Source organism: Mauremys reevesii, linkage group 11 (genome assembly GCF_016161935.1).
Source record: "Mauremys reevesii isolate NIE-2019 linkage group 11, ASM1616193v1, whole genome shotgun sequence".
In the NCBI taxonomy this organism is placed as follows: domain Eukaryota; kingdom Metazoa; phylum Chordata; order Testudines; family Geoemydidae; genus Mauremys; species Mauremys reevesii.
The window spans coordinates 16369958-16394232 of record NC_052633.1 but is presented as its reverse complement, the minus strand read 5'-3'; the positions used below and the strand labels follow the sequence as shown (position 1 = coordinate 16394232).

General features: G+C 52.2%; 1 protein-coding gene and 1 long non-coding RNA gene across 2 annotated transcripts; one reads left to right on the top strand and one right to left on the bottom strand.

Moving 5' to 3' along the window:
• Nucleotides 1-3663: 3663 nt before the first annotated feature.
• On the bottom strand, nucleotides 3664-6794 carry FZD5 (frizzled class receptor 5). The gene has a single exon (XM_039494234.1). The coding sequence runs from the start codon at nucleotides 6550-6552 to the stop codon at nucleotides 4669-4671; it is 1884 nt and encodes a 627-aa protein (XP_039350168.1). The 5' UTR covers nucleotides 6553-6794; the 3' UTR covers nucleotides 3664-4668.
• A 9115-nt stretch (nucleotides 6795-15909) lies between these two features.
• Nucleotides 15910-20291, top strand: LOC120374488. The gene is made up of 3 exons (XR_005586123.1): nucleotides 15910-16314; nucleotides 16828-16968; nucleotides 20193-20291. It is a non-coding gene; the product is annotated as an uncharacterized LOC120374488 (long non-coding RNA).
• The last annotated feature ends 3984 nt before the right edge of the window (nucleotides 20292-24275 follow it).

Sequence of the window (24275 nt, the reverse complement as noted above, 5' to 3'; positions counted from 1 at the left end):
AACGGGATAGCTGAGTGCTGTGTGATTAGTCACAAGTGAGCAAGTCTTAACCCTGTGCCTCCCTATTTTAAATGCTCTTCCTGCAGCATTGGTACCGTTAGACTGAATCCTTGCAAAATGAGTTGTTACCTCCTGGAAAGGAAGATTTCCAGGGTTTATCTTGCGGATCATGTGGGTCTGCACCAAATCTGGACCGAGGACTGAGATTGGCATACACTCCTAGTTGACTGAGACTTGCTTGACTGTGTTAACTGGTAAGTACTGAAGGACAGGTGTACGGTGCTTGAGTTTATTGCTGGATAAGGACCTGACACTATTCCAGTTCAAAAGACTCATACGTTTTACAGTAAGGCCTATGCTCTAACTATGGGGTGTTACCTTGAACAGTCAGGGCAGTGCACTTTACAGGAGCTGTTATGGACACAAGCCAACAGCAATGCTTGCCTTGAAAGCAACTCTTGATCTACTAGTGTGTTTACCCCCCCCCTTTTTTTTTAAAGTCCCAGAACAGACCTAAGTTTCCCCCTCCCCCCATTTCTGTAACATTTCCTTACAAGGCTTTGTTTATAACCTGTGTGAGGACTTCTGGTGGGATTCCACTAGCTGCATTCCTGTTTCCTGCAGGGAAATGTGACATGTTTCTTATTTGTATAATAATGCCTGGAGTCCCCAGTGTGGGACTAGGGCCCCATGGAGCTAAGCATACTCCTATAAGCCCTATTTCAGTGCCTCAGGGCTAGTTTCAGCACATCCCTTTCAGTGCCTCCTCCTGGTAAGAAATGGGAGGGAAGCATTCTCTAGCATGTTCTCATTTCCCCCTCTGTTCCTTTTATTTTGCTCTACCATCATCAGGAACAAAGAAATAAATAGACACTTTTGTTTTCTCATAAATAGCTAATCTCCATATTTTTTTCTTTGAATAAAATCTCAGGTTTTCTTCAACTTTTCACAAAATAGAATACATACAAAGTTACTTCTTAAACAAACAAAAAAAAAAGTCACAGGGTCAGCAACTGAAGTGGGTGAAGTCTAATGCATAAAAGCGTAGGCCCTACCCACCTGGGCACAAAATAACGTCTCTTTACCCACCTACTGCTTTGAGTTGCTGCTGCTGCTTGCAGTGCAGTGCAGTGGTGAAAATCTGGAGAATCTTGAAAGCCAGGGCAAGTAAGTTTCAGCTGTTATGAGTGGCTGTAGCAAAGGTTTGTCATTGCCCAAAGCTACCCTCACCTCCGCTTCGCCTATGCTCACATTTTTTCAGTAGTCCACAGTTCGCAGCTGTTTTTTAAAAAAAAGAAAGCTACACTGAGGCAGTTACACTTGAAGAAAAATCCTTTTGATGTGGTTTTGTTCAAGGTATTGAATGACGTGTGTATAGCTGTGCCTACAACAGGCCACTACAGCAAGACCCAGGTAAAACTGGGCATGAATTTGACCACTAAAATGAGTCAGGAGCTGGACTACACCTCACAACTAGCCCCCGTGTAGCTAGGCTGAAGCTGCCTTGTTAATGAGAACAAACCCGTATCACCGTTCACTAAAATTCTCTAGTGTATATACAGAGCAGATTCCATAGTACAATTATTTACAGGGTGTAACAGAACCATCTCCCGGTGCAGTACTGTACACTCACTACATTGCAGGATCTTTGTTGCAGCTGCTGCTGCAAACTTGTGCTGGGGAAGGTTATTGCCAAGCTGCTGGGGCCTTGTTCATACACTTCCCCCACCACACACGACTGGATAGGGAAGACCCTGGCCATCCTTGATTTTCTGGCTGGCTGCAGGCTCGCTTTCCAGCTCTTTGTTTCTGATAAGCTCTACTCCCCTGCTTACCTCCAGAGCTACCTGGGTGGGGGGGGGTGTAGAGCTTTCAAAGCCTGGCCATCTCAGGGAACAGGTGCTCACTGGCGCCGCCGTGGCCATCTGAGGTGGTGCAGCTCAGAGGAGAACACGTGCATTCAGCTGCTTCTGGGGAAATCAGGGTTTTTAGAGCTTTTCCCCCTCACTCCCTCTACTGCCCACAAAGCGAAAGACTAGACTCAGGGGCCTGGGCCTTGAAATATTCTGCTGCTGTGGGGAGGGGCTGTGTCCATTTTTGTGCCTGGGGAGTGCAGGTCAGTGGTGCTGTTACCTAGGGCAGGCCAATGCACCAGCCCTGCCCCCTTACCCATGAGAGTCCTGCTGACTGAGTGCTTGCTGGTGGGTGCCAGCTTTAAAGCTGCACCACTTTAGAGTCCAAAAGCCGAAGCTGGGCTACTGCCACATTGCATCAAAGCTGGAGGCGGGTGCAAGGAGAGGTGGGGGGGGAGTGTCATTAGGGTGTGGTTTGCTAGAAAGTGAAGCGCATGCTGGGGTTTTATTCCTAAATTTGGTCCCAGGGAGTGGAAGCAGCTCCTGGGAAACTCAAATCAGCTGCACTTAGCAGTGGGGAGGGGGGGCTGCTCCTTTGATAGAGTTGGTAATTCCTGCTCCTCTCACCCAGCTCCTGATTCTGGGTAAAGCCCCCTGAAGCCGGCCTGCTATGCACTGCTGAGCCCTGGCTGGTTCAATGGGGAGCAAACTGCTCTGTTTGTGTCAGTGCTGAGGCAGTTGCACAGGGAGGGGATTGCACTCCTGTGCACCAGGCATGAGTAGGGAGCAGTGCCACTGCTGCCAGCTTTCCATGGGGTCATTTCTCCCTTACAGGCACAGGGGCCTGTCTCAGCAGAGTGTGGGGGCAGCCTGGGAAATTGACATGAGCGGAGGCAAAGCTAGGCGTGCCCCCGCCGAGGCCTCTCCTTTTGGAAAAGGAAAAGGGGCGGGGCTTGGGCCCCCAGCGGTGTGGCCAATTCAGGGGCAGCCCCTTAGGGCCCAGCAGCCTGGTTAACGCGGGCGGGGGAAAGTTGCAGCGTGTCCCGGGCGCAGAGTTCCTGTGCGCTGGCAGGGCCCCGCCGCTGGAGCAAGGCAGGAGGCCGTGGCTTTGGCTCTGGGCTTTAGAGAGTTTTAGTCCGGCCTGGCCCGGCCCTACGGCTGAATTGGGAAGCCAGGGCGGGTGGCGCCCCGCAGGGAACAGAGCGGAGGAGGAAATGGCTAATCCGGAGTCACTAGAAACCCCCCTGGCCCTCGTTCCCCGGGGGAGGGTGACTACAGGCCCGCGCTACTGCAGCAGGCGGCGGCCCTGGGGAACTGATGCACTGGGCAGCCGCTAGGCACCTGCGCCTTCCCCAGCTCCCCCTGCAGAAAGGGCAGCGCCCGGCGGGCAGGGGGCGCGATGCTTCCCGCTGAGAGCTGGCTGCGGAGCGCTGCTAATCGGGCCCTCGCCCCCCACCCAGCAGGAACCCGGCGGGGAAGCGGGAAAAGAGGCGGCGGTGAACTCCGCCCTGGCAGGCTGCGGCGGGCGCAGACCTTTGCCCTGCTCCAGACGGTGGCAACACTGGCAGGTTGCAAACACGGTGAGGCGCTAAGTGCGCAGCGCCGCTGAACGGCCTCTAGCAGCCAGGAGCCCTTTCCCCTCCCCTCCCCTCCCGCAGGACATTTGGTTTTTGTAACTACAATCTGCGCTTGCTTCACCCCCCCCCCCGTCACTAACCCGGGGGAGTGACTCCGGTTTAAACAGGCGGACTTCTAAAGGCCCCTTGTAAACTACGAATCTCTGCTGAGGTTTAACCCCCCCGCGGCCGGAGGAACCGGAGGGGGGGGGGCGGATTCCCGGGGACTGCAATGGCCCCAGCCTTGCACGGGGGAGGGGGCTTGTCTGTTGCATGGGCAGGGAGCCGGTGCCCGAGCACTCCGCGGGGGGCGGGGTGTTGCCTTCGCACGCAGTTGATTAAAGCCCCGCGGTGTAACCGGGGTGTCCCTGCCTGGATCAGCAAACAGCGGGGTCTGGCCTGAGAGCAGGAGGCCGCTGACCAGAGGAATGAGGTTCAAAGTCTAGGGCTGAGTCCTTATTTAAACCCCTTAGCTCGCTCCCATCTCCGCTTGCCAGACGCTGACAGTCCCTCTCCTCTCACCCCCAGTCCTGTGGTCTGGCTCTGCTCTAGGAGATGCCAAGGGATTAGCCCAAGACCTGTCAAGTTTAGGGTGACCAGATGTCCCGATTTTATAGGGACAGTCCTGATATCCGGGGCTTTGTCCCTATAGGGACGCCTATTACCCCACCCCCTGCCCTGATTTTTCCACACTTACTAGCTGGTCACCCCGGTCATGCTTAGCTGACTGCCCGTCCCATGCACCCAGGGGCGGCAGCCCGCGGAAGAAGGCAGCACGTATCGGTAAAAGGGGCACGAAAGCCCCGTCTTTATTCTCCGGCCCCGCCACCCAGGGTTTCTGAATAAAGTTACACTGGAAGTTGCTCTTCCAGTGCGTCGATCTTCTGAAAGTCTCCGTTCAACGGGCTCCCTCGTCTGTTACATCCGCCCGTGGCCAACTCGGAGTGAAATCTACCAGCCAGCCCTAGGGAACCGTCCCTGCTGGTACCCGCAAGCGGCTGGAGTTACCTGCGAGCGGGGCCGGCCCGAGCAGTCCGCTCTCCCCACGCAGCCAGGGGGCCGCACCCGCTTCGGGGGACCCTGGCACTTCCCAGCGGGATCCCCTGCCCCTTACGAAGTGCTGGGGGAGGCAGCAGCTCCCGGCCCCCGGAGCGGAGCTCGCACGGCCCCGGGGGTGTCTGGCGCGGTCCCGGTGCTCGTCACACCTGAGAGAGCGGGACCTGCTTGTGGTAGGACGCGGCGGCCGCGCCCCCAGCCCTGGCTGTCAAAGCGGAGCTGGCTTCCCCGTACGCGGAGGGCTTCCTCCCCCGGCACCACCTCCCCGTGAACTGCCTCCAGGAGTCCAGCGTCTTCCCGGACCAGATCCACACGCCCGAGGTGATGCCCACCACCAGGCACATGAAGTACTTGAGCATGAAGACGGCGTAGTCCGGCTTGGGCTTGCTGGGGTCGCCGGGGCAGGAGCAGTTCTGCGCCTTCTCCCAGCTCTCCCGGTAGTGCTGCTCGTACACGTAGCACGCCACCACCAGGGTGGCCGGCACCGTGTAGAGGACGGTGAAGATGCCGATGCGGATCATCAGCTTCTCCAGCTTGTCCGTCTTGGTGCCCCCCTGCTTGATGACGCTGCGGATGCGGAAGAGGGACACGAAGCCCGCCAGCAGGAAGAGGGTCCCGGTGAAGAGATAGACCACCAGGGGGGCCAGCACGAAGCCCCGCAGGTTGTCCAGGTTCTGGTTGCCCACGTAGCACACCCCCGCCACCGGGTCCCCGTCCACCGAGCTCAGGGCCAGCACGGCGATGGACTTGACGCTGGGGATGAGCCAGGCGGCCAGGTGGAAGTACTGCGAGTAGCCGGCGATGGCCTCGTTGCCCCACTTCAGGCCGGCGGCCAGGAACCAGGTGAGGGACAGGATCACCCACCAGATGGAGCTGGCCATGCCGAAGAAGTAGAGCAGCAGGAAGACCGTGGTGCAGAGCGCGGGGCCCGTGGTCTCGTAGTGCACGTGGCGGTACTCCGCGTTGCAAGCCACGCTGGCGTGGCCCGCCAGCAGCCGCACGATGTAGCCCAGGGAGACGAAGAGGTAGCAGGCGGAGAGGAAGATGATGGGCCGCTCCGGGTAGCGGAACCGCTCCATGTCGATCAGGAAGGTGGCCACGGTGGTGGAGGTGGAGAGGAAGCAGAGGATGGACCAGAGCCCGATCCAGAAGCTGGCGAAGGTCTTCTCGTCCTGGGTGAAGTAGGGCTGGAAGCAGGGCACGGCGCAGTTGGGCACCTGGCCGGTCCGGATCTTGCTGTAGAGCGGGTGGGACTCGCGGGCGATGGGCACGAAGGGCTCGGTGCAGCGGCACACCCGGCCGCAGTCCGGGCTCAGGCTCCGCTGGGGCCCCCTGGAGGCGCGGGTGGGCTTGGCCAGGCCGGGCGGCGCGGCGGGCGGCGTGGTGGGCTCGCTGCGGTTGTAATCCATGCAGAGCGTGTCCGGGTCCCCCAGCGCCGGCAGCCGGTCGCAGCTCATCCGCTCGGGCCAGGCGAAACCGTACTGGCGCATGAGGGGCGAGCAGCCGGCCTTGGCCCGCTCGCACACGGCGCGGCAGGGCGGCAGGGGCTTGGCGTAGTCCAGCAGGCAGATGGGGGTGTACACGCTGCAGAGGAAGAAGCGCAGGTCCGGCGAGCACTGGATCTCCACCAGCGGCCAGAACTGGTGCACCTCCAGCCCCGCCTCGTCCTGCGTGTCGTGGTTGAACTGGTTGGGCATGTAGGTCAGGTTGTAGCCGATGCCCTTGCACATGGGCACCGTGATCTCCTGGCACACGGGCGCCTTGGCGGCGGCGGCCGCCAGCAGCGGGAGCCGCAGCACGAGCAGCAGGCTCAGGAGCCCCCGGCCGGCGCCGACCATCGTGAGCGCAGCGCGCCCCGGCCCCGGCCGCGACGAGCTCGGGCAGGAGCTGCGGAGTCTCTCCCCGGCGCCCGCCGCCGGGGGGGAGCCCGAGTCCGGCGGGCCGGGGCGCTCCCTAGGCACGGGCGGCGCTCGGCTCCCGGAGAAGTTTGGCAGCGGTTCCTGCGCCGCGCCCGGCCCCTGGGGCATGGCCCGCCCGCGAGGGGCGGCTCGGCGCTCAGCCCCGGCCGGCCCGCTGCCCCCGCACGCCGGGCTCCATGGCCGCGGGCAGCCACCTGCAGCGGAGGGGGACGGGGAGCGAGGTCCCGGCCGCTGCGATCCGGCCGGGCGGGCAGGGCATCAGGCTGCCCGGGCGCCCGGCACCGTGTAGCGCCCTGCAGCCCGCGGGCTCCGGCTCCGGCACTCGCTGCAGCCACCGCCACCCCTACAGCCGGCGCCGGCGGAGTGGAGCCCCGGACACAGCCACCTGCGCTCAAATGCACGGGCGGCAGCCCCGCCCCTCGCCTGCTGGTCACGCCCCCTGCGGAGTGCCACGCCCCTCCGCTATTAGCCCCACCCACTCCCCACGGTGATTCCCCAAGGGAGCGAGCGTCTCATCCCCCCAACCCCAGCCCTCCCATTGGGGCACACACCGGCGCCGGGCGGGGCGCCCCACCTCTGAATCTGCTCAAACGGGGGCCCTTCCTCAGGCACAGCTCCCCATCCAGGCCACCCTGGAGCTCCTGAGCTCTCACCTGGACACAGGCACCGGCGGGGGCGTGGCTTGCAGTGTCAAATGCGAAGGTGGGAGTTGCGATGTGTCCCTTCCCTTGCCCTGGGGGCACAACATCACAGCACTGGGCTAGTGCATGAGCCCCACAGCCCGAAACTGACTTGCGGAGAGTCTCTTTGCAGCTATCACAAACATACATAGTAAACAACCCTAGAAGGAATCAAGCCTGTTGATTAATAACACAGATGAGGAATTTAAAAAAAATCTCAGTTTAGGATTTGTAAACTGACTGTGCCTCTTAAAACATTCTAGGTGTCCTAATGTTTTTATTTGCTAATATTTCAACATCTGGAGAAGGCTCATAAGGTTAATATGTTTGAGATGTAGTTCACCCCATGCATGTGCACACAGATAGCTTATATGACCTTATGTATAAATTTGGCAATAGGTGGACTGGGATAATGGAGCTCATTGAAACAAACCCGATTCCCTCCACAGCGATCAGTTAAAGTGAAGAACAGGAAGGAACAGGACAGAAATAAGCTGTGGCTTTGTGCTTTCAACACCTAAGAAGTGCATCAATAACCTACTAATGCATCCTCTGGAGAGCTCGAGAGCTCATTAATTATACATTTCATTAAAAACTCACAAAACAGTTTTTGGAGGTTTCTCCAACATATCCTTCTGCTATGAAAAGTAGCTCCCAGTAATAGGAAGCAAACGTAGCAGGGAAATGTTTAGAAACCCCTTGTCTCAGCTAGTTTGAATCAAACTGGGTCCCTCTTGTTTGCGTTGCTGGTCTCTTGGTCTCTCATCTAGCTCTTTCTGGCCCTGCAGAATCCCAGCTGCTCTTTCAGCAGCACAAGGTCAGCGTGCTTGCTTTGCTAAAATGCTGATTGAACAGCTCCCAGTTTTGCTAGACACCAGACCATGAGTGCTGAGCCTCTGACGCGGGGACATGGATGGGGCGTTTGGCACTCTCAGGAAAGAAGCAGATATTGAAACTTACTTTTTCTCCTTCATCTCCCTTCACTTCCCACCCCCAAAGGTGCAGTATCTTTGTCCCGCCTCCTCCATTAACTTTTCCCACTTCACCCACTGAACACAAGAGGAGTAGGATTTTGGCATGTAAGATTAAGCAGTGGAAATTGGTGTACAGCAGTGATATAATAAAAAAGACCCAACTAGCCTATCAGAAGGTGGTTTTGGACACTCAGTGTCCTGTGCCGGGGACTAATAACCTGCAAGCACAGAACAAATTATAAATTATCCACCCTCGTCTCCAGGCCTTCAGTTAATATTCTGACTGCTAACCACCTGTTTTCCTAGGCAGTCTGTGAAACTAGCCCCCTCTACACTGAACCAGAAAGAACCAGAGCAGGAAACAAACACAGAAACAGCATGTAGGTTACAACGTCAGCTCTGTGTAATTGTGTCTAAAAGAGATTATTATGCATGTAAACAGCCCTTCCTTAGTCAAGGTCTGGGGGGGTGGTACCTACTTTGCAGATGCATAATGATGGTTTGGCTGGAGACTGGGCCACTGCAGCTAAGGAGGTCTCAGGTGGGAGCTGCTAGGCAGGCTGCCTCAGGCAGACTAGAGTTCCCTTTGGGGGGTGTCCCAGAGAACATCCCATTACACTCTCACTTCTGTGTCATAGAATATCAGGGTTGGACAGGACCTCATGTAACTCCCTGCTCAAAGCAGAATCAATCCCCAGACAGATTTTTGCCCCAGATCTCTAAATGGCCCCCTCAAGGATTGAACTCTCATCCCTTAGTTTAGGAGGCTACTGCTCAAACCACTGAGCTATCGCTTTCCCAGACCCAGGATCTGATCCGGCGCCTGTTGGAGACCATGGCAAAACTCCCATTGACTTCAATGAGAGCTGGATCATCCCATATTATTTCCCCTCCTAGGAGAGATTAGATAGTATGACAGAATCCCGCCCAATTAGTTTTCCCAAAGAAAATAAGGGCGGGGCTACACTAGCAAGTTAGAGTGGCAAAGAGTCCTGTGGCACCTTATAGACTAACAAACGTATTGGAGCATGAGCTTTCGTGGGTGAATACCCACTTCATCGGATGCAAGTTAGCAAGTTAGGTTGACCCAGCTATGCTGCTTGAGGGTTGCGAAAAATTCACCCCCCTGAGAGACGGATGTAAGCCAACCAGTGTAGACAGCGCTAAGAATTCTCCCGTTGACCTAGCCGCCACCTCATGGAGAGGCTGAACCCCTTCCATTGCTGTAAGTGTCAATGCTACAGCAGTGCTGCCGTAGCCTTTCTAGTGTAGACATAGATAGAGCCTCCTGACTACAAAACCCTGGGCCTAGTGCCCACGGATTGCCCTGGAGACCAGCTCATTAGCCCAGAGAAAGCAAATGATGAACCGGGGGTGCACCATGTGATTCCGACATCCCATCCCTTCTTCTAGATGGGTGTCCCCTTGAATGGTTTGCTTTAGTCTGAGTAGCAATAGAGCACCCTTGCATGCAGAAACTGTCAGCAGTTTCTCCAGGTTCCACCACCCGAGTACCCCCAGGGGACAGCAGCCATGGCATTGGCCCACCTTGGGTCCTGTGTACATAGGTCACTTTTCCTGGTTACCACAGGCTGGACGCTTGCCCCACGCAGTGTCACTCAGCTATATCATCCAGCTCCCCGAGTGGCATGAAGAACCAAGAAATTGCTGATATTTTTTCAAAACAGAAGCCAGCGCCTGGTTCATAGTATCTCATCCATATTAGAATCAATATAGGCTAACGAACACGGTTCTTGTATTTATAAGGTGCCTGTCACCTTAGGTGCTAATTCCCAACTAGTCAATGGGACTTAGGTGCCTAAATACCTTTGTGAATCCCACCCACAAGGCTCTGATTCTGCAAACACTTAGACCTTGTCTACACACAAAACGTGCACCAGTTTTGCTAAAATTGGATTTTTAAATCGATTTCTTGAAAGCAGTGCAAGGCCCTACATTAATTTAACCCTGTTTCGGTTTACTGATTTATACCAAATCAAAAGAAACCAGATTTAAACTGACCTAAGAGTGCCCACAGACAGGATTGCACCAATTTAGCAAAATCAATTTAAACACCTTACCATTCGCTAAATCAGTACAAGTCTGTATGTAGACATGTACTTCAGTAGCTGCTTAACTTTACACATGGAACTAGTTCCATTGACTTCAAAGAGAGCACTGGTGTGTAGTATTAAGCACGTGCCTAAATGTTTGCACATTCAGGGCCTAACCACCAGTCTAAGCATTAATAACTGCTGTCCTGTAATAACAACAGGTAGTTCTTTTTTGTCCCTTTATTGTCTACATATAAAATTGCCACTTTACCAAAAAATAATCAGTTGATACTTATACAAGCGCTTAACATATTAGGAAGTAGACTAGACAAGCCTGTTAAATCTCATTCTTCAAGATCAAGCTTACTGCTCCTTATGAAAATGTCCTATAGCATTTAACAGGGAAGAAACCAGTCTGTTTCTATAGACACTAACAAGCCTGATGTCTGGGAGAATGAGCTCCTTTTCCTAGAATTTTTGAAGATGCTTACAGAGTTCCGGAGAGTTAGCAGCTAGAGAAAGGCTATCCTCTATTCATTTAAATAGAGCAGGTTTCTAAGCAGATTCTATGATTCCTGCATGTTGCAGCCACTTGAGCATTCCAAAACTGAATGCGGTTTGTCATCAATAGTGTAATACTGATCACACAACCTTTGGTGTAAATGGCAATTTGCAGCTGGCTGAAAAAAAAGGGGGGGGGGAATTGCAAAAAATTGGTCCCCTTTTGGGTGATTTTTTTTTTTAAACCAGTGCTAGCAGGGATTTAAAGCAACCAGGTCCCATCTTCAGAGTGCTTGCAGCCTCATTATTAGCTCATTCTTTCCTTGTGGTCGCCTTGTCTGTCTGTTGCCTCTCATTGAATGCTGCCTGTAAGCTCTTTGGGGCAGGGACCAGCTCTTTGTTGTGGGTTCTTACGGTGTCTAACACAATGGGTCTCTAGTCATGATTGTAATCTAAATAATCATCTGGCAACCTGATAGCTGCAAAACCTTAAGGACTGCATGTGTGAGTGAGGGTTTTTGCTGCATTGGATCAGCTAAATAACAAAACTACACAGGCATGTAAAGCCCAAGTCAGGCATTGAGTAGTATGGGAGAGGACGGGAGTGAAACAATAGAAAATGACAGCCTGTTGCTGCCTCCAGGAAAGCGGATTCATTCATACATTCACAGAGTTTAATGGGAGAGGGGACCAGGCAGTCTGATCTCCTGCATATCGCAGGCTATTGCATTTCATCCAGTTACCCTTGCACTGAGTCCAATAACTTGTGTCTGACTTGAAGCATGTTCCCCAGACAGGCATCCAGTTTTGATCAGAAGACAGCAGGAGATGGAGAATCTACCACTTCCATTGGTAGTTGGGCTAAGGTATCCTATTTTGTATATTTCTTGGTTATTGTTAACAATGAAAAAATGCAACAAAGAATCCTGTGGCACCTTATAGACTAACAGACGTTCTGCAGCATGAGCTTTCGTGGGTGAATACCCACTTCTTCAGATGCAAGGGAAAAAATGAATTCAATTCCATGCAGCTGAGGGATTTTAATCCATTAATTGTGAGCCCCTGTCCCCCACTCCTACCCCCGGAACGCGCTCAGCTGTCACTTTCATTCACTTAGGACGGAATGATCAGATGCAGGCGTAAGAGGTGTGCTCGCTGATCTGAGTGTTTGCACATGCAAACCGGTATTTGCCTGTGTATTCAGAGCATTGTGGGAGCAAAGGTGCAGGTAGGTGTCCCCGTTACATGCAAATACTGCCCACATGTGCAATGCAAGTGCATGTACCCGCTGGGCCCCAGCTTGAAAATACGGTCTTGTTTGGCTTGCAGTTTTAGAGAAACAATTGCACTGGAATCATGAATTTATTTGTCTCTCCAGGTGGCAGGAATACGTCTATGAATTCAGCACTGGAGTCCACCTCAGCAGTGTTCAGTAATAAAATAGCCCTGTTTGGGAGATCAGACCCCATTTCATCTGACCCTGGTAGGAAAAACTGCCTGGCTGACTAAACTTGTAGATCGAGGTGACAGGCTGTTAAAAACACCAGCAGCCACAGCTCCCACCGTTACCAGCCCCAGTGGAGCTGCCCTGGTATTAGCTTTCAAGGTACACAAAGCCTGTCAGAGCAGGGAAAGCAGCAGGAGAAGGAGGAGGTGCTAATCATTGTCAATGAGCAGCACTTAGCACCTCCTGGGCAGGTGCTAAGTGCTGTTAATGACAATGGGATTTGCCGAGGCAGGGAACAGGATGAGCTGTAAAAGTCCAATGAAAGGCACTGAAGCAAGTGGGGATTTTCATTTCACTTCATTATCAGCAGCTTCTGGTCAGTTTGTTGTTACCTTTGTGCGCTGTCTACACTAGTTCTCCAGAAGGTGAGCGGGTTCTGCAAACATGCCAGTGCAGCCACAGGGCTGCTCTACATTGAAAACTGGGGGGATAAATTAGAACACAGCACAGCTAAATCTCCCAAGGGTGCGAAAAATCCTCACGCCTGAATGAGGTGATTAAACCAACCTAATCCCTGGCGTAGCCAGCGCTAGGTCAAGGGAAGAATTCTTCCATTCACGTAGCTACCGCCTCTGGGAAAGGTGACTTAACTACAGTGACGGAAGAGCCCCTCCTGTCGTTGCAGTGAGTGTTTACACTGAATTGCTACAGCGGTGCCACTGCAGTGTTTTCAGTGTAGACATAGCCAGAGTCGTATTGCCCCGCTATGCCCCCAAGCCAGCAGCGGGGGTGGTTAAGAGGAGCTACAGTAACTCTGCACTACCTGAGGATCATCCTACCCCCAGTGATATCCTCTAGGGATCTGCTGTGGCTTAGGGTGTGAGAGTTCACTCAGGCTCTTATCCAGGTTTTAGTCCAAACTCTGCTGGCCACACACAAAACCCTTCAACCCAGGTCTAGATGTGCTTTGAACTTGGGCTGTTTACCTGGCTTGGGGTATAAGTGAGAACCCAGGTATTACTTTATGGTGGGCTCTAACCCACCCACTTTCCAGTGTGGATCGAGTTGAAGCCCAGCTTACAGAGCTAGGGTTGTGATAGTCCTCCAATGCCTTCCCACAATTCCTTGGGGGCTGTCTCTTCCTGCTTTTCTACCTACTGGCTTCCTCTGTACCATGAGCCAGCTGCTGGTTGATATACAAGTACTCAGCATTCAAACCCTTCATTCTGCGCATCCCGCTCCACTTGGCACAGCTCACTCAAACAGTGCTAGAGCCGAGTTGCTGTCTGGGAGATCCTCACCCCAGCGTGCTGCTGGCTGGCCAGTGACGCTCAGCCGTATCCTGGCGGAGTGCTGGTGTTGGTTGAGTAAGCAGCATGGTTCTGGGACACATACCCCAAACCTGCACCTCTGCAACTGGAGGAAGAGGGGAGTAAGCAAATGGCAATCCGGGGCAGGACGAGAATACAAAACTGGAAGAGGGCATGTACCGCAAGGCAGCAGATGCCAACGGCATATCAAGATGCTCCCCATCAGCCTGCCCCATCTATGAGGATTTTGACCAGGTGCTTGGCCCTGTCCCGACCAGGAAGCCCACCCCCGTGCTTTGTGTTGGTGAATCAGCAAGAGTGGGTAGGATTAGGGTCTTGCTGGTAAGCCAATAATGACATAGACAGGGATCGTCAGCAGCAAGAGCGAATTAAAAACAACTTTAAAAAATCCTAGCTCAACATGCAAGACAAGAGTAGGATCTGTGTTTTACTCAGCAAGCCGCGCAGGAGCCTGAAAGGTTTTCACCAAATGGCCAGGCTGTCACTTTACGATCAGTACTGGCTCCATGCCAGTTTCCAAGTTGGAGCACTAGATACTTGCGAATCTTTCAGACTCTTTCTCTCGCTCTTTGCATCATCAAAGGAGAGCTCCTACTGGCAGGCACATGAGTCTTCCTTTAAATGTTCACACTGAAAATTTGTTTGAATGAAAACGATAGCGGAGTGGCCGCCCTGCTTTCGTTTAGGTGGCAAGGCGCTGTTTGTGTAAAAGATGGCTATTCCTAGTGCTCTAAATCTAGATCGGGGTAGAGTGGCTGCCACTCCACCCCCTGCCCCTTCCTGCCTCCTCCTGCATTCTGCACAGCCCCACCACCTCCCCACAGCCCCAACCAGCTTACCAGGGGCATGCGGTGCAAGGAGGAGGGTGGAGCTGGTGTGTGGGTGGGTGAAGGGGCTTGAGGCAGTGGAGGCGTATGTAGGGGGGTACGGAGTGGCAGGGAGGGGGTTAGGCAGGGCAGTGGGTGTGATGGAGGGAGAGGTGGAGCAGTCGAGGGGGCGTGGAGGGTCAGAGTAGTGAAAGGGATTGGGTGGGAGGTGTTGGAACAAGGAAGAGTGGGGTGGAAAGGAGCGGGGAGGAGTGAGCTATGCAGTGGGAGGTGTTTGGGGGATTAATCTCTGTCTTCTCCAAAACGCCAGTTCCAGGCCCCCCATTTCTGTTCTCTCCCTGCACAAAACAGCCCCACGGACGCCATGCTCGTCCCAGCACTCTTCCTTCAGCCTCTCCCCAGCTACTCAGTCCTGCTGTCCTGCCTCGCCGGGCAGAGAGACATGAGACGAGGAGATGACGCTGGGGCAGTGAGGGGACCTACATGCAGCCGGTGCATTCGGTGGCTGGGGCAATCATTGCCAAGGAGCCAGAGGCAGTGCAGGGGGAAAGCCCAGGCTCTGGTGCATGGGGCTGTGGAGAAATTATTTAAAAAAAAAAAGCCCAGGAAATGAAAAGCTCGATAATTTCATTGTTTCGCCGGTGATGCCTTGTGCCCTTCGGAGAATGTGGAGATCAGCTAAACGTAAACCTCTGCAAATCAAGAAATACACAGTACCTGCCACTCCCACTGTGTAACCTTAACTCTGCCCTCTTTGAGAGCTGCCTCCAGCACATAGAGGAGCATTACACCCTCCCAGATGCTGCAGAACATGTTGGGAACAGAGTGCCTGAACACTGAGAGACTGACACCTCCTCCTTGCTAAGGCAAAACATGGGTTTAGGTCAAGCAGAGCAAACAGGAGCTACTTATACCTGCAGAGCCGGCTCTGGGTTTTTGGCTGCTCCAAGCAAAAAAACAAAAACAAAAAAAAACCTTAGCGAGAGCAACTGCCAAAGGAAAAAACAAACCAAAACCAACCTGGAATGCTGCCCCTGGAATTGTGCCTCCTCCAAGCACATGCTTGGTTTGCTGGTGCCTAGAGCCGGTCCTGTACACCTGACCTACATTCAAACTCCGACTTCAGCTAAATCAACCACGCTTTTACATTGCCCTGAGGAGTCCTTCGGAGACATTGCCTTTGCTTACCCTCACTGAGCCACCCCCCCCCCCCCCGCCCCCGGCCCACTGTCATGTATGACCCCGGCCTGCTGACAATTCCCATGGCACAAAGACATCTCTACCGGCACAGCCTGCACACTCCAGCGGTGAAATAAGGCAGACTTGCTCGCTCATGGTACCTCCCTTCCGATCACAGGCACAGCTCTGCCAAGCTGCCCCAACGAACCCCTCCACCATTCAATGCAGCTGCCCCTAACACGGGGCGCACAGCTGTGCCGATAAATGTTAGAATTCAAAACACAACCAATGGCACGGTCTGGTAGCCCTGCTTCATAGCTATGTAGTGTAAAGTCATAGCTGTAAAGGCCAGAGGGGACCATTCGATCATGTCGCTTGATCATACATGGCCAGAGAATTCCATCCGGCTACTCCTGTATTGCGCCTAATACCTTGTGACTGAGCCCAGGTCTCCGCTCAAAAGTTAGGTCACCTCAGCTGTGAAAAATCCACCTGCCCGAGCGGTGTAGTTATGCTGATCCAACCACTGGTGTAGACAGTGTTAGGGCGCCAGAAGGATTCTTCCGTCGGTTTAGCTACTGCCTCTTGGGGGTGGATTAACTACAGCACTGGGAGAATTTGCCCTCCCGTTGCTGCAGCGAGTGTCTACACTGAAAGGCTACAGCTGCGCCTCCCGTAGTGTTTTACATGTAGCCAAGCCCTGACCCTTCCAGACAGGTGTCCCAGCTTGAACTGACGCCAGCAGGAGATGCATAGCCGACTCGTGCCTCCCCGTACGGCAGGGACACAATCTAAAGGGGAAGACCCGTGACCGCCTCACGCCTCCTCTGCCCAGTGACACAACCCCCCTCCCCCCATCCTGCACAGACAGCCAACAGTAAGTGGGGGCTGTGGGGAGCTGCAGACCCTCCACCTGTCCTGGGCAGGGGTCCAGGAGGTGGAAACATTGGCCAGGGGCTGCTCTCAGGCCATCCCTCCCTGGGCATGTGGAGGGGCTGTGGCTCCCCACAGCTGCTTGGGCTCCGGGGGCCGCTCTGACCCCGGCTGGGCTCCAGCTTCTGGCTTGGCTGGGGGTGGGGGGGTGTCAGGCCTGTCCACTTCCAAAAGTGGGAGGGCCATGGCCCCTTGGCCCCGCCCTGTTCCAGGGCCCCTGACCAACACTAACAAGGCCCAATTCTGCTGAGCCCAATGGCCAGCCTGTCTGGCTAGCCTGCAAAAAGGAAAGGGTGGGTGGGGGGAATTGAAACTGTGTTGCTGCATCTGTCAATAACTTGTTATTCGTGCCCCAAACAAAACAACACTGCACGTGATGCAAAAACTGCTTTAAAAAGGTCACGCCACTGCTGCATCCCGTATTACACGCTGCTTATTGAAACCCTCGCTGCCCTAGGCGCACAGCTGGGAAAAGACGCAACGCTCCATCAGTCGACTGCTCATAAACACGCCGAGTAGCAATGCTGAGGAGACTGGTTTGAAGCAGCCTGGCTGAGAGCGAAGGCGCACAAGAAGGCAGTGAAGTGAAAAGGTTAAGGTGCTGTCTAACCTATTCCCCTTTCAACGTGTGCCTTTGTCCTCCCTGTCTGTTCTAGGAATTTTAACTCTGCCCCCGCTTCACCAAACAGACGTCTCGCTCTCGAAAATCCCCTCACAGCAGTGCCGCGTGGGGTGTCGGTGGGCCCCGTTTTAAACGGTCTGTTGTTTCACTCGCAGGTGGGGCTGTGTGGCTTTTCTGTGGGAAGCGGCAGCTCTCACAGGTGGTCAGCGAATAGCCCAGAACCGGAGAAGAGCAATAGAAAAGAGAACAAAGCTCTCCTGTGGCGATGGAGGGAACTGGGAGATTTTTTTTTTCAAGTCTGTTTCTCTCCTTTCCCCTTCTGAGGCGTCTGGAGGCTTTGGCCTATGTCTGGGTGTTGGCGAAAACGGGTGGTGTTTATGGAGCTCAGGGTCTCATGCACCTTGTAATATGGACTTCTGCATAAAGGCAGCAGAATGGCCTTTTCCCCAGTTGTTGTTTTTCACACCCACTCACAGCCATTAGATTAAATCCTGCTGCTCCCCTGCCCAGGGCCCCAGGCCTTTTGACACGTTTCATGGCCTCCAACCTAGCCCATCTCCTGGCAAAAATCATCAGGAAGTAGTGCTGGGGGGAAAGGTGTTGGGGCCAGGGTGAGTCAGCAGTGACCAGTGTTTGCTTTGTAACTGCAATCACACCACAGCCTTGGTACAAAGGTCAGGGTAAGCTCTCAGCTCCCCTCCCGCTGCCTGGCTGTACTCCCTATATGGCAGGAATGACTGTGGTGCAGCTGCTGCTGGGAACCTGTGCAAAGCTGAACCCCCCCCCCCCCCATCAGGCACATGAAACAAGTGTGGCCCTTCCATCCCGCCCTTCTAGCAGGCCTCGTCCCTGGCCTAGTTTGGGGGAGGTTAGCTGAGCTTTTCAGGGGCATTTTTTTTTAAATACTGTATTCTGGGATTCAGTTGCCTTAGGGTGACAGATAGCAAGTGTGAAAAATGGGGACAGGGAGTGTGTGTGTGTGTGGGGGCAATAGGAGTCCATATTAAAAAAAGCCCCAAATATCAGGCCTGTCCCTATAAAATCGGGACATCTGGTCACCCTAGGTTGCTTGCCATGGGGCGGGCGAAGGCTGTTGAGCTGAGCTGGGTTGAGCTCAGGTTTTGTATGAATTGTATGTCGTAAATTACGTGTCTGCAATCCAGCCTAAGGTTAGGGCCGCTGTTGCCAATCAAACGACATAAATAAATACTACACCCCCACCCCCACCCCCTGAACGCACTGCAGTGACCTGGCTGGTGGCGGGTTCTTTTCTAACAGGCCCTGTTGCACAGCGACCGCGTGTTGATTGTAGCGAGTGGGGCTGAGCATGAGATCAGGTTTCTCCCTTCGTCGTCCGTCATGTTAATACAAACTATCTCCTGCAGTTTTGTAGCCTAGGTGTGGCGATAGCAGTTTAATTTCCTGCTCCTGTTGAAAGCTGTGTGTACAGCCATTGATGACGGGCCAGTTGCACCATCAGCAACTGACAGAATGCTGTTAAAGTGGCATGTCCCCATTGTGTGCACAGTGTGTTTAAGAGATATGGCCAAATCCTCCACTGCCAGCTAACGGGAAACACCAGATTGCATGGCTGGGAAATGGGTAGGAAGTCATTGTTGACTGCGGGGATCAGCAAGGACCCTGATAGCAATTCGGGGGGGCAGGGGGAGGGACTCACAGCGCTGACCCCCTAATGATCCACCACCTTCTGGGTAGGCTTGGGTAAGCCATGGTCCGCCCCAGAGCTTCCCCTCCTGCTCTGCCTTCAAGCCACGGCTGACCTCCCAGGCACACCCCCAGGAGAGTCTAAACAGCGACCAGAGGCAAAATAAGATCCAGCTTTTGCCTTTTTCTGGACATAAAATCGGCAGCCCATTGGCTACCAGCCTGGAAATAGTTTTCGCAGTGCCCCAGCCAAGCAGTGCATTGTACATGCCACGGGACATGGCTGGCATGCGTCACCCCGGCCCATTTCACGCAGGCAGAAGCGTTGGCCTCAGTGCTCAGCCTATTACCAGATCGCGGGTTCGGAGACTAAATCTGGAAATTCCTTCGTTCACCGAGTTTTTCTTACCTTGACACTTTTCCGGTGGGAAAAACGTTCATGAGCTAGCCAGTGCTATACCTATATCTATGCTGCCCAGGAGTGTAGTGCCATAGCGCTGATTCTGTGGTCATGGCTGTCAAAATGTTCATAGATTCATAGCTTTTTAAGGGACCATTATAATCAGCTAATCTAAAGTAACACTTGTATAACACCAACCACAGATTTCATCCCGTAAGTCCTGCTTGTAACAGAACTAGAGCAGCCGGCCAGCATTGATTTAAACGTTTTAGTGCCTGGCAGGCCAAGTTTTGTAGTCATGAGAGCGAGGCTGTGCTTTCAAAAGCCTGCCTATAACTCAGCATTGTTTAACGCGTAACGTTTGCTGGGGTCTCTATACTGACACAATGACAAAGCACATCCACGGAGCTCTCTTAAACTAAGTTTTGCCTGTGCTGAAGCTATACAGAAGCTGGCTGTGGTTATTTACAAGGCACCCTTCTCTTTGAAGCACAATAGCACACGCCTTTGCAGGAGATACGGTCTTTTAATTCTTCCCTGATCAAGAATTTCTGTAAATTAGGAGCCTGGCAATAAACAATCATTGGAAACGTCACAAGGGCATTTGGTTCCTGATCCAAAATATGACAGATGGCAGAGGGCCTTCTTCTGTGCTGGTTACTGTGGAATTAGGAATTGCTGGATGTAACCCCACGGCATTCTCGTCTTTTTCTGTTAGTGTTTTTTATTTTGATGAGTGTTTCCCTGGTGGGCCACGCGTCGGTTTGTCCTGGGAAGTGTGTACATGCGTGTTGTTAGGGGAAACAGAGACGCGCTGGCTTCCCAGATGTTCTATCAGCTGTTAGTTTGTTGCAGGTTTTTTGCCACTGCTCCAGATGCATCTAAGTCTTAGAGCCTGGCTGTAAATAATGCTCTATTTTTACATGAAATCTAGCAGGCTTGTCTATGCTTCTGTTCTTTTTTTTTTTTTAATGAATACATAGCATAACATCCATAACAGGATTATGTATTGTATCAGTGCAAGCACATTTGATAGGATTACGATTTACCTCTAGAGTATCGTAGGTGAGCATAATGCACGACAAACAAATACAAATATGTTGGGATTATAATGTATTTTTTTGTATTGTGGCAGTGCCTCAGAATCCCTCACAGACCAGGACCTCAGTTTCCCCGGCGCTGTATAAGCACAGAACAAAAAGACAGACCCTGCCCAAAAGAGCTGAACAATCTAAGGGAGTATGTGGGTGATAAATATTGTGAATTCCTAATGTAGCGCTTTACCTTTACCCATGCAATAAAGATGTTGGGGTATTCCCCCAGCCCACCAGCAGTTTCTGTTTGAACGTCATGTGGCTCTTTCCTTCCAGGAGGCTGCTGGCCTAGGCTGACACTATATGAGTTCCTGGAGATAGACCTTGTCATTGTAGATCAGTGATACTCAGACTAAAGCTCAGGAGCCACCAGTGGCTCTTTAATAGGTCTCTTTGCAGCACATGATATTAAAACCGTGATATTTAATTATTAACCAATCTAAGTTATTAACCAACCAAGGATGCTTTTACTATATTAACCAATTCTAGATTACTTGGCCAGTCATTTTGCTGTGAGAATTAGATAGATCCATCGATCGACAGTAAATGAAACAAGGAATTGACACAACTGTGTCTCTTGGGTAATGTTGATCACTAATTTGGCTCCTGAACCACGGGGCTCTGAGTAGCACTGTTGTAGACAATTTCTGCTCACTGAGAGCAAAGCTGTGCTTGGTAAGAATCAGACACATCAACTGGCGAGCAGTTCCGTATTTAATCCTGTTATTGATCTTGTGTTAACCTACAAGCATTAACTTGACTAATTCTCTTGATGAGGGTATCCTGGGATTTTTGTACATATCAGCTGGGATTGTCAAAAAGACCTAAGGCAGCTGGAGGTCTAATTCCCTTAGCTTTCTTTGAGGAGACCAGCCATTCCCCTTGCCTACACTAGCGGAGTTTTACAGATACTTCCCTACTATGTCAGCTCCACTGGCATTAATGCTGGAGGCCGCAGTGTAGATGGTTTGCTGGTTGCCACCATCTTTTTAAGTACCATGACAATTAGACCTGCTCCAAACAGGGTTAGTTGAAATGGTGCCAATCCCAACACTGCTAAACTCAGTACAGCAGAACTAGTGCTAGCAGTGGGGGGAATGTTTCCAGTTACACAAGGCTCCACTGCCCGGCCCATGAGTAGTCATTTACCTCAACTATGCGGATTTGGTAGCGCATTGCACCCTCTTTGCCCAGGTGAAAATGGCAACACAGGTGCAAGGCAGAGGAGAATAAGTGCCTCTCCTCCCTCCTGCCATGTTGCCTTGGGGGGAAAATGCAGAGAGGGGTTAGCCAGCGACTCCAGCAGGGCAGAGCAGAAGCCACCGAAGAGGGGGAAGGACCTGTGGACGTTCGGAGAACTTCCTACAGTTTTGATCGGTCTGTCTCAGCCTTGTGCTTGATTGGCCCCCATCACAATCTCTTCACCTCACATTTATGCCACATCTGCCCTGCTTAGTCTCTTCTCCCCAGCTTTGTCCCCCTCCCTTTTCTAAATGCTGATCCCGGCCTCATTAACCACCCGCTTCCACCCCCCGCCGTTGGAACATATATGCCATTGGCTGCCAGCACATTGTTCACACTGCTTGTGTGTTCAATCCTTCCCCCATCCTGGGTCTGGCTCGCCTATTTACACTGTAAGCTCTCGAGGGCAGGGACTGCCCCCTACTGTGTATGCACAATGCCTAGCACACGAGCTGGGCCCTTGGGCACTGCCCGATTAGGCATGATTTGTTTTATTTTTACATCACTCAGCTGCCTGGCTTGGAAGACGCGCATTATCTGTATCTAAACTCTCAACACATGGGGCTCTGGAATACATGTACAGATTGTACCTAAATAATGGCACTTGTCTGGCTTCCCTGCTCAAGTGTTGGTTCACTGCCTGGCCTTGCTTCTGACCACCTGAGTAATGGGAGACCTTGGGCTGGGAGACCTGCACTTTGTGTGCAGAGCCCGACTTTGCTCAGCTGAACGAGGGCAAATGGTTTATAAATACGAAGCCAAGGCCCTGCAGTACCTCTGAACAATGTAGCCGGAGTCCCACGTTCAGTAACAGGGCAGCTTGCTTTGTTCTTGACATTTCACCCAGGTGGGTGACGGACATCCAACCAAGACAACAGCATGGGCGCTAAGGACGGCATGGGGGCTTTACCTTTGATCTTCCTGGCTACCCTGCTGCGGCCCATCACAGCCTGACATTTTTCATAGATGTACTTTTTGGTGCATCAAGTTGTGGTTTAAAATTTTTTTTTACACTGGCCCTTGGAAAAGAGCAAAGGCTCCGTGCTGAAGTTGACATGATAAATTATGATGGCTCTTGCAAAGCCCTCAGTGTTCATTGTGTAAATACTTATTTTTGGACTTTAAAATTGTGGATTATGTAACTGGATGGTGAGCGACTTTAACCCCCTCCCTCCAGTCTATTGACTTGCTAGAATCTAATGGCTCCTTCAAAGCAATTAGGGTCTATTGGGTTAGGGCCTACTGTGTATTTAGAACATTTTAAAAACATGTGTTATTTACCCAAAAGACTGTAATGAGTGTTTAAATACCTAGCTGGATGGGTTCTGAAATGGATATTGCTACATAGAGTGAAATGTTTCATGAAAAGAGGTTGCTCTGAGTACTTTGCAATGTGAAATCGCTTGCTCATTTGGGATTTTTAAACAGCAAGGGGGATTGTGGTGGGTAGAAATTTGTATGTTTAAAAATCTAGTTGTAGTGAATTTTGGGTTTCATGAAAGTGGCCAAATTGGAAAAAAGCTGTTGAAGTTCATGCTCCAGAGTCCCGGCCCCGTACTGTCCAGCAAGGGCTGCTTCCTGGGGGGAACGAAGTGCTCAGCGCCCCTGGTTCACTCAAAATTTTGTCCTGCAAAGGTGCCAGTGAATGACAATGAGGTGGAGCTTTTCTTTGGAACTGGACTGAAACCTACTGGCTCATTTCTCAGACCCTGCTGAGCGGCCATCAGATGGGAACAGGTCCTGGTCAGTACAGACTCATGCTGGATTTGAATTGCTGACCTATGGTCAGCTAGTTTTAAACTGCATAGCTCCATTGACTTCCTAAGAGCGCCACTGATTTACACCAGCTGAGGATCTGGAGGCAAAAAGCGCCATCTCCCATCTTGGAGCTATCGAGTGCCTCTATGAGATAATGATAATATAAGCTAATTATTACCTGCTATATTTTTAGACCAAAGCTGGTTTTGACCAACAACCACCCTAAAATAGCTATTTTTCTCTTCATTCCTCTACCTTACAAACGATCACCAATTTATTTGAGTCAAATATGCACAGCCAGTCCATTGTGGCACAAGGCTTTGCGTACCAGAATATGTGGCAATGTGCTTATTATGTTCCTATGCGTTATCCTCAGGCTTAAATACACTCAGTTTCAGTTGCAGAGTATTAACACCTTCACAGGGGGAAAATACTGGGGGTTAAAGGGCTCTTCTCTAGCAAAGAAAGGCAAAACAAGAACCCATGGCTGGAAGTTAAAGCCAGACAAATTCAAATGAGAAATAAGGCACATTTTTAACCCAGAGGACGAAACAGTCCAGGGAAATGATAGATTCTTCATGTCCTGAAGCCTTCCAATGCCTTTCTGAAGGCTGGGCTTTGGCCAGACACAGGTTATTGGCCAGTCCAGCAGTAACTGAATGCAGTTCTATGGTCTGTGCTATACACGCAGTCAAACTAATTGAGCCAATGGTCCCTTCTGGCTCTACAAATCTAAGACAAAGGTATTAACAACTGTCATAACTGAGCGCGGCTGCAAACCCTGGTCAGAAAACCAATTTTCAACCCATACGTTCATAAAAATGTCACGCTCTGGTACACGCACGGTAGGAATAAACGAAGCCCTGCACCCTCGCTCTTTCAAGAGGCTACGACCAAGCTTTTCAAAAGGGCTGAGTGATTTTGGGCGCCCAGCTTGAGACACCTTAAAGATGCCTGAGTGTCAGAAAGTAGAGGGCAACCACCTCCTGAAAACCAGGCCCCTGGAGATGTCTCACGGCGGCCTTCCAAAAACAGGGGCAGCCAAAATCACCAGTCGCTGTTGAGACTCTACCCCTGGGTGTTTTCCTCCATCTGGAGGGGAGGACACACACACTAGCAGTATT

What these genes read in the sequence shown, in the direction of transcription:
- FZD5 (XM_039494234.1), bottom strand. Translation starts at nt 6,552, where the DNA reads ATGCCCCAGGGGCCGGGCGCGGCGCAGGAACCGCTGCCAAACTTCTCC.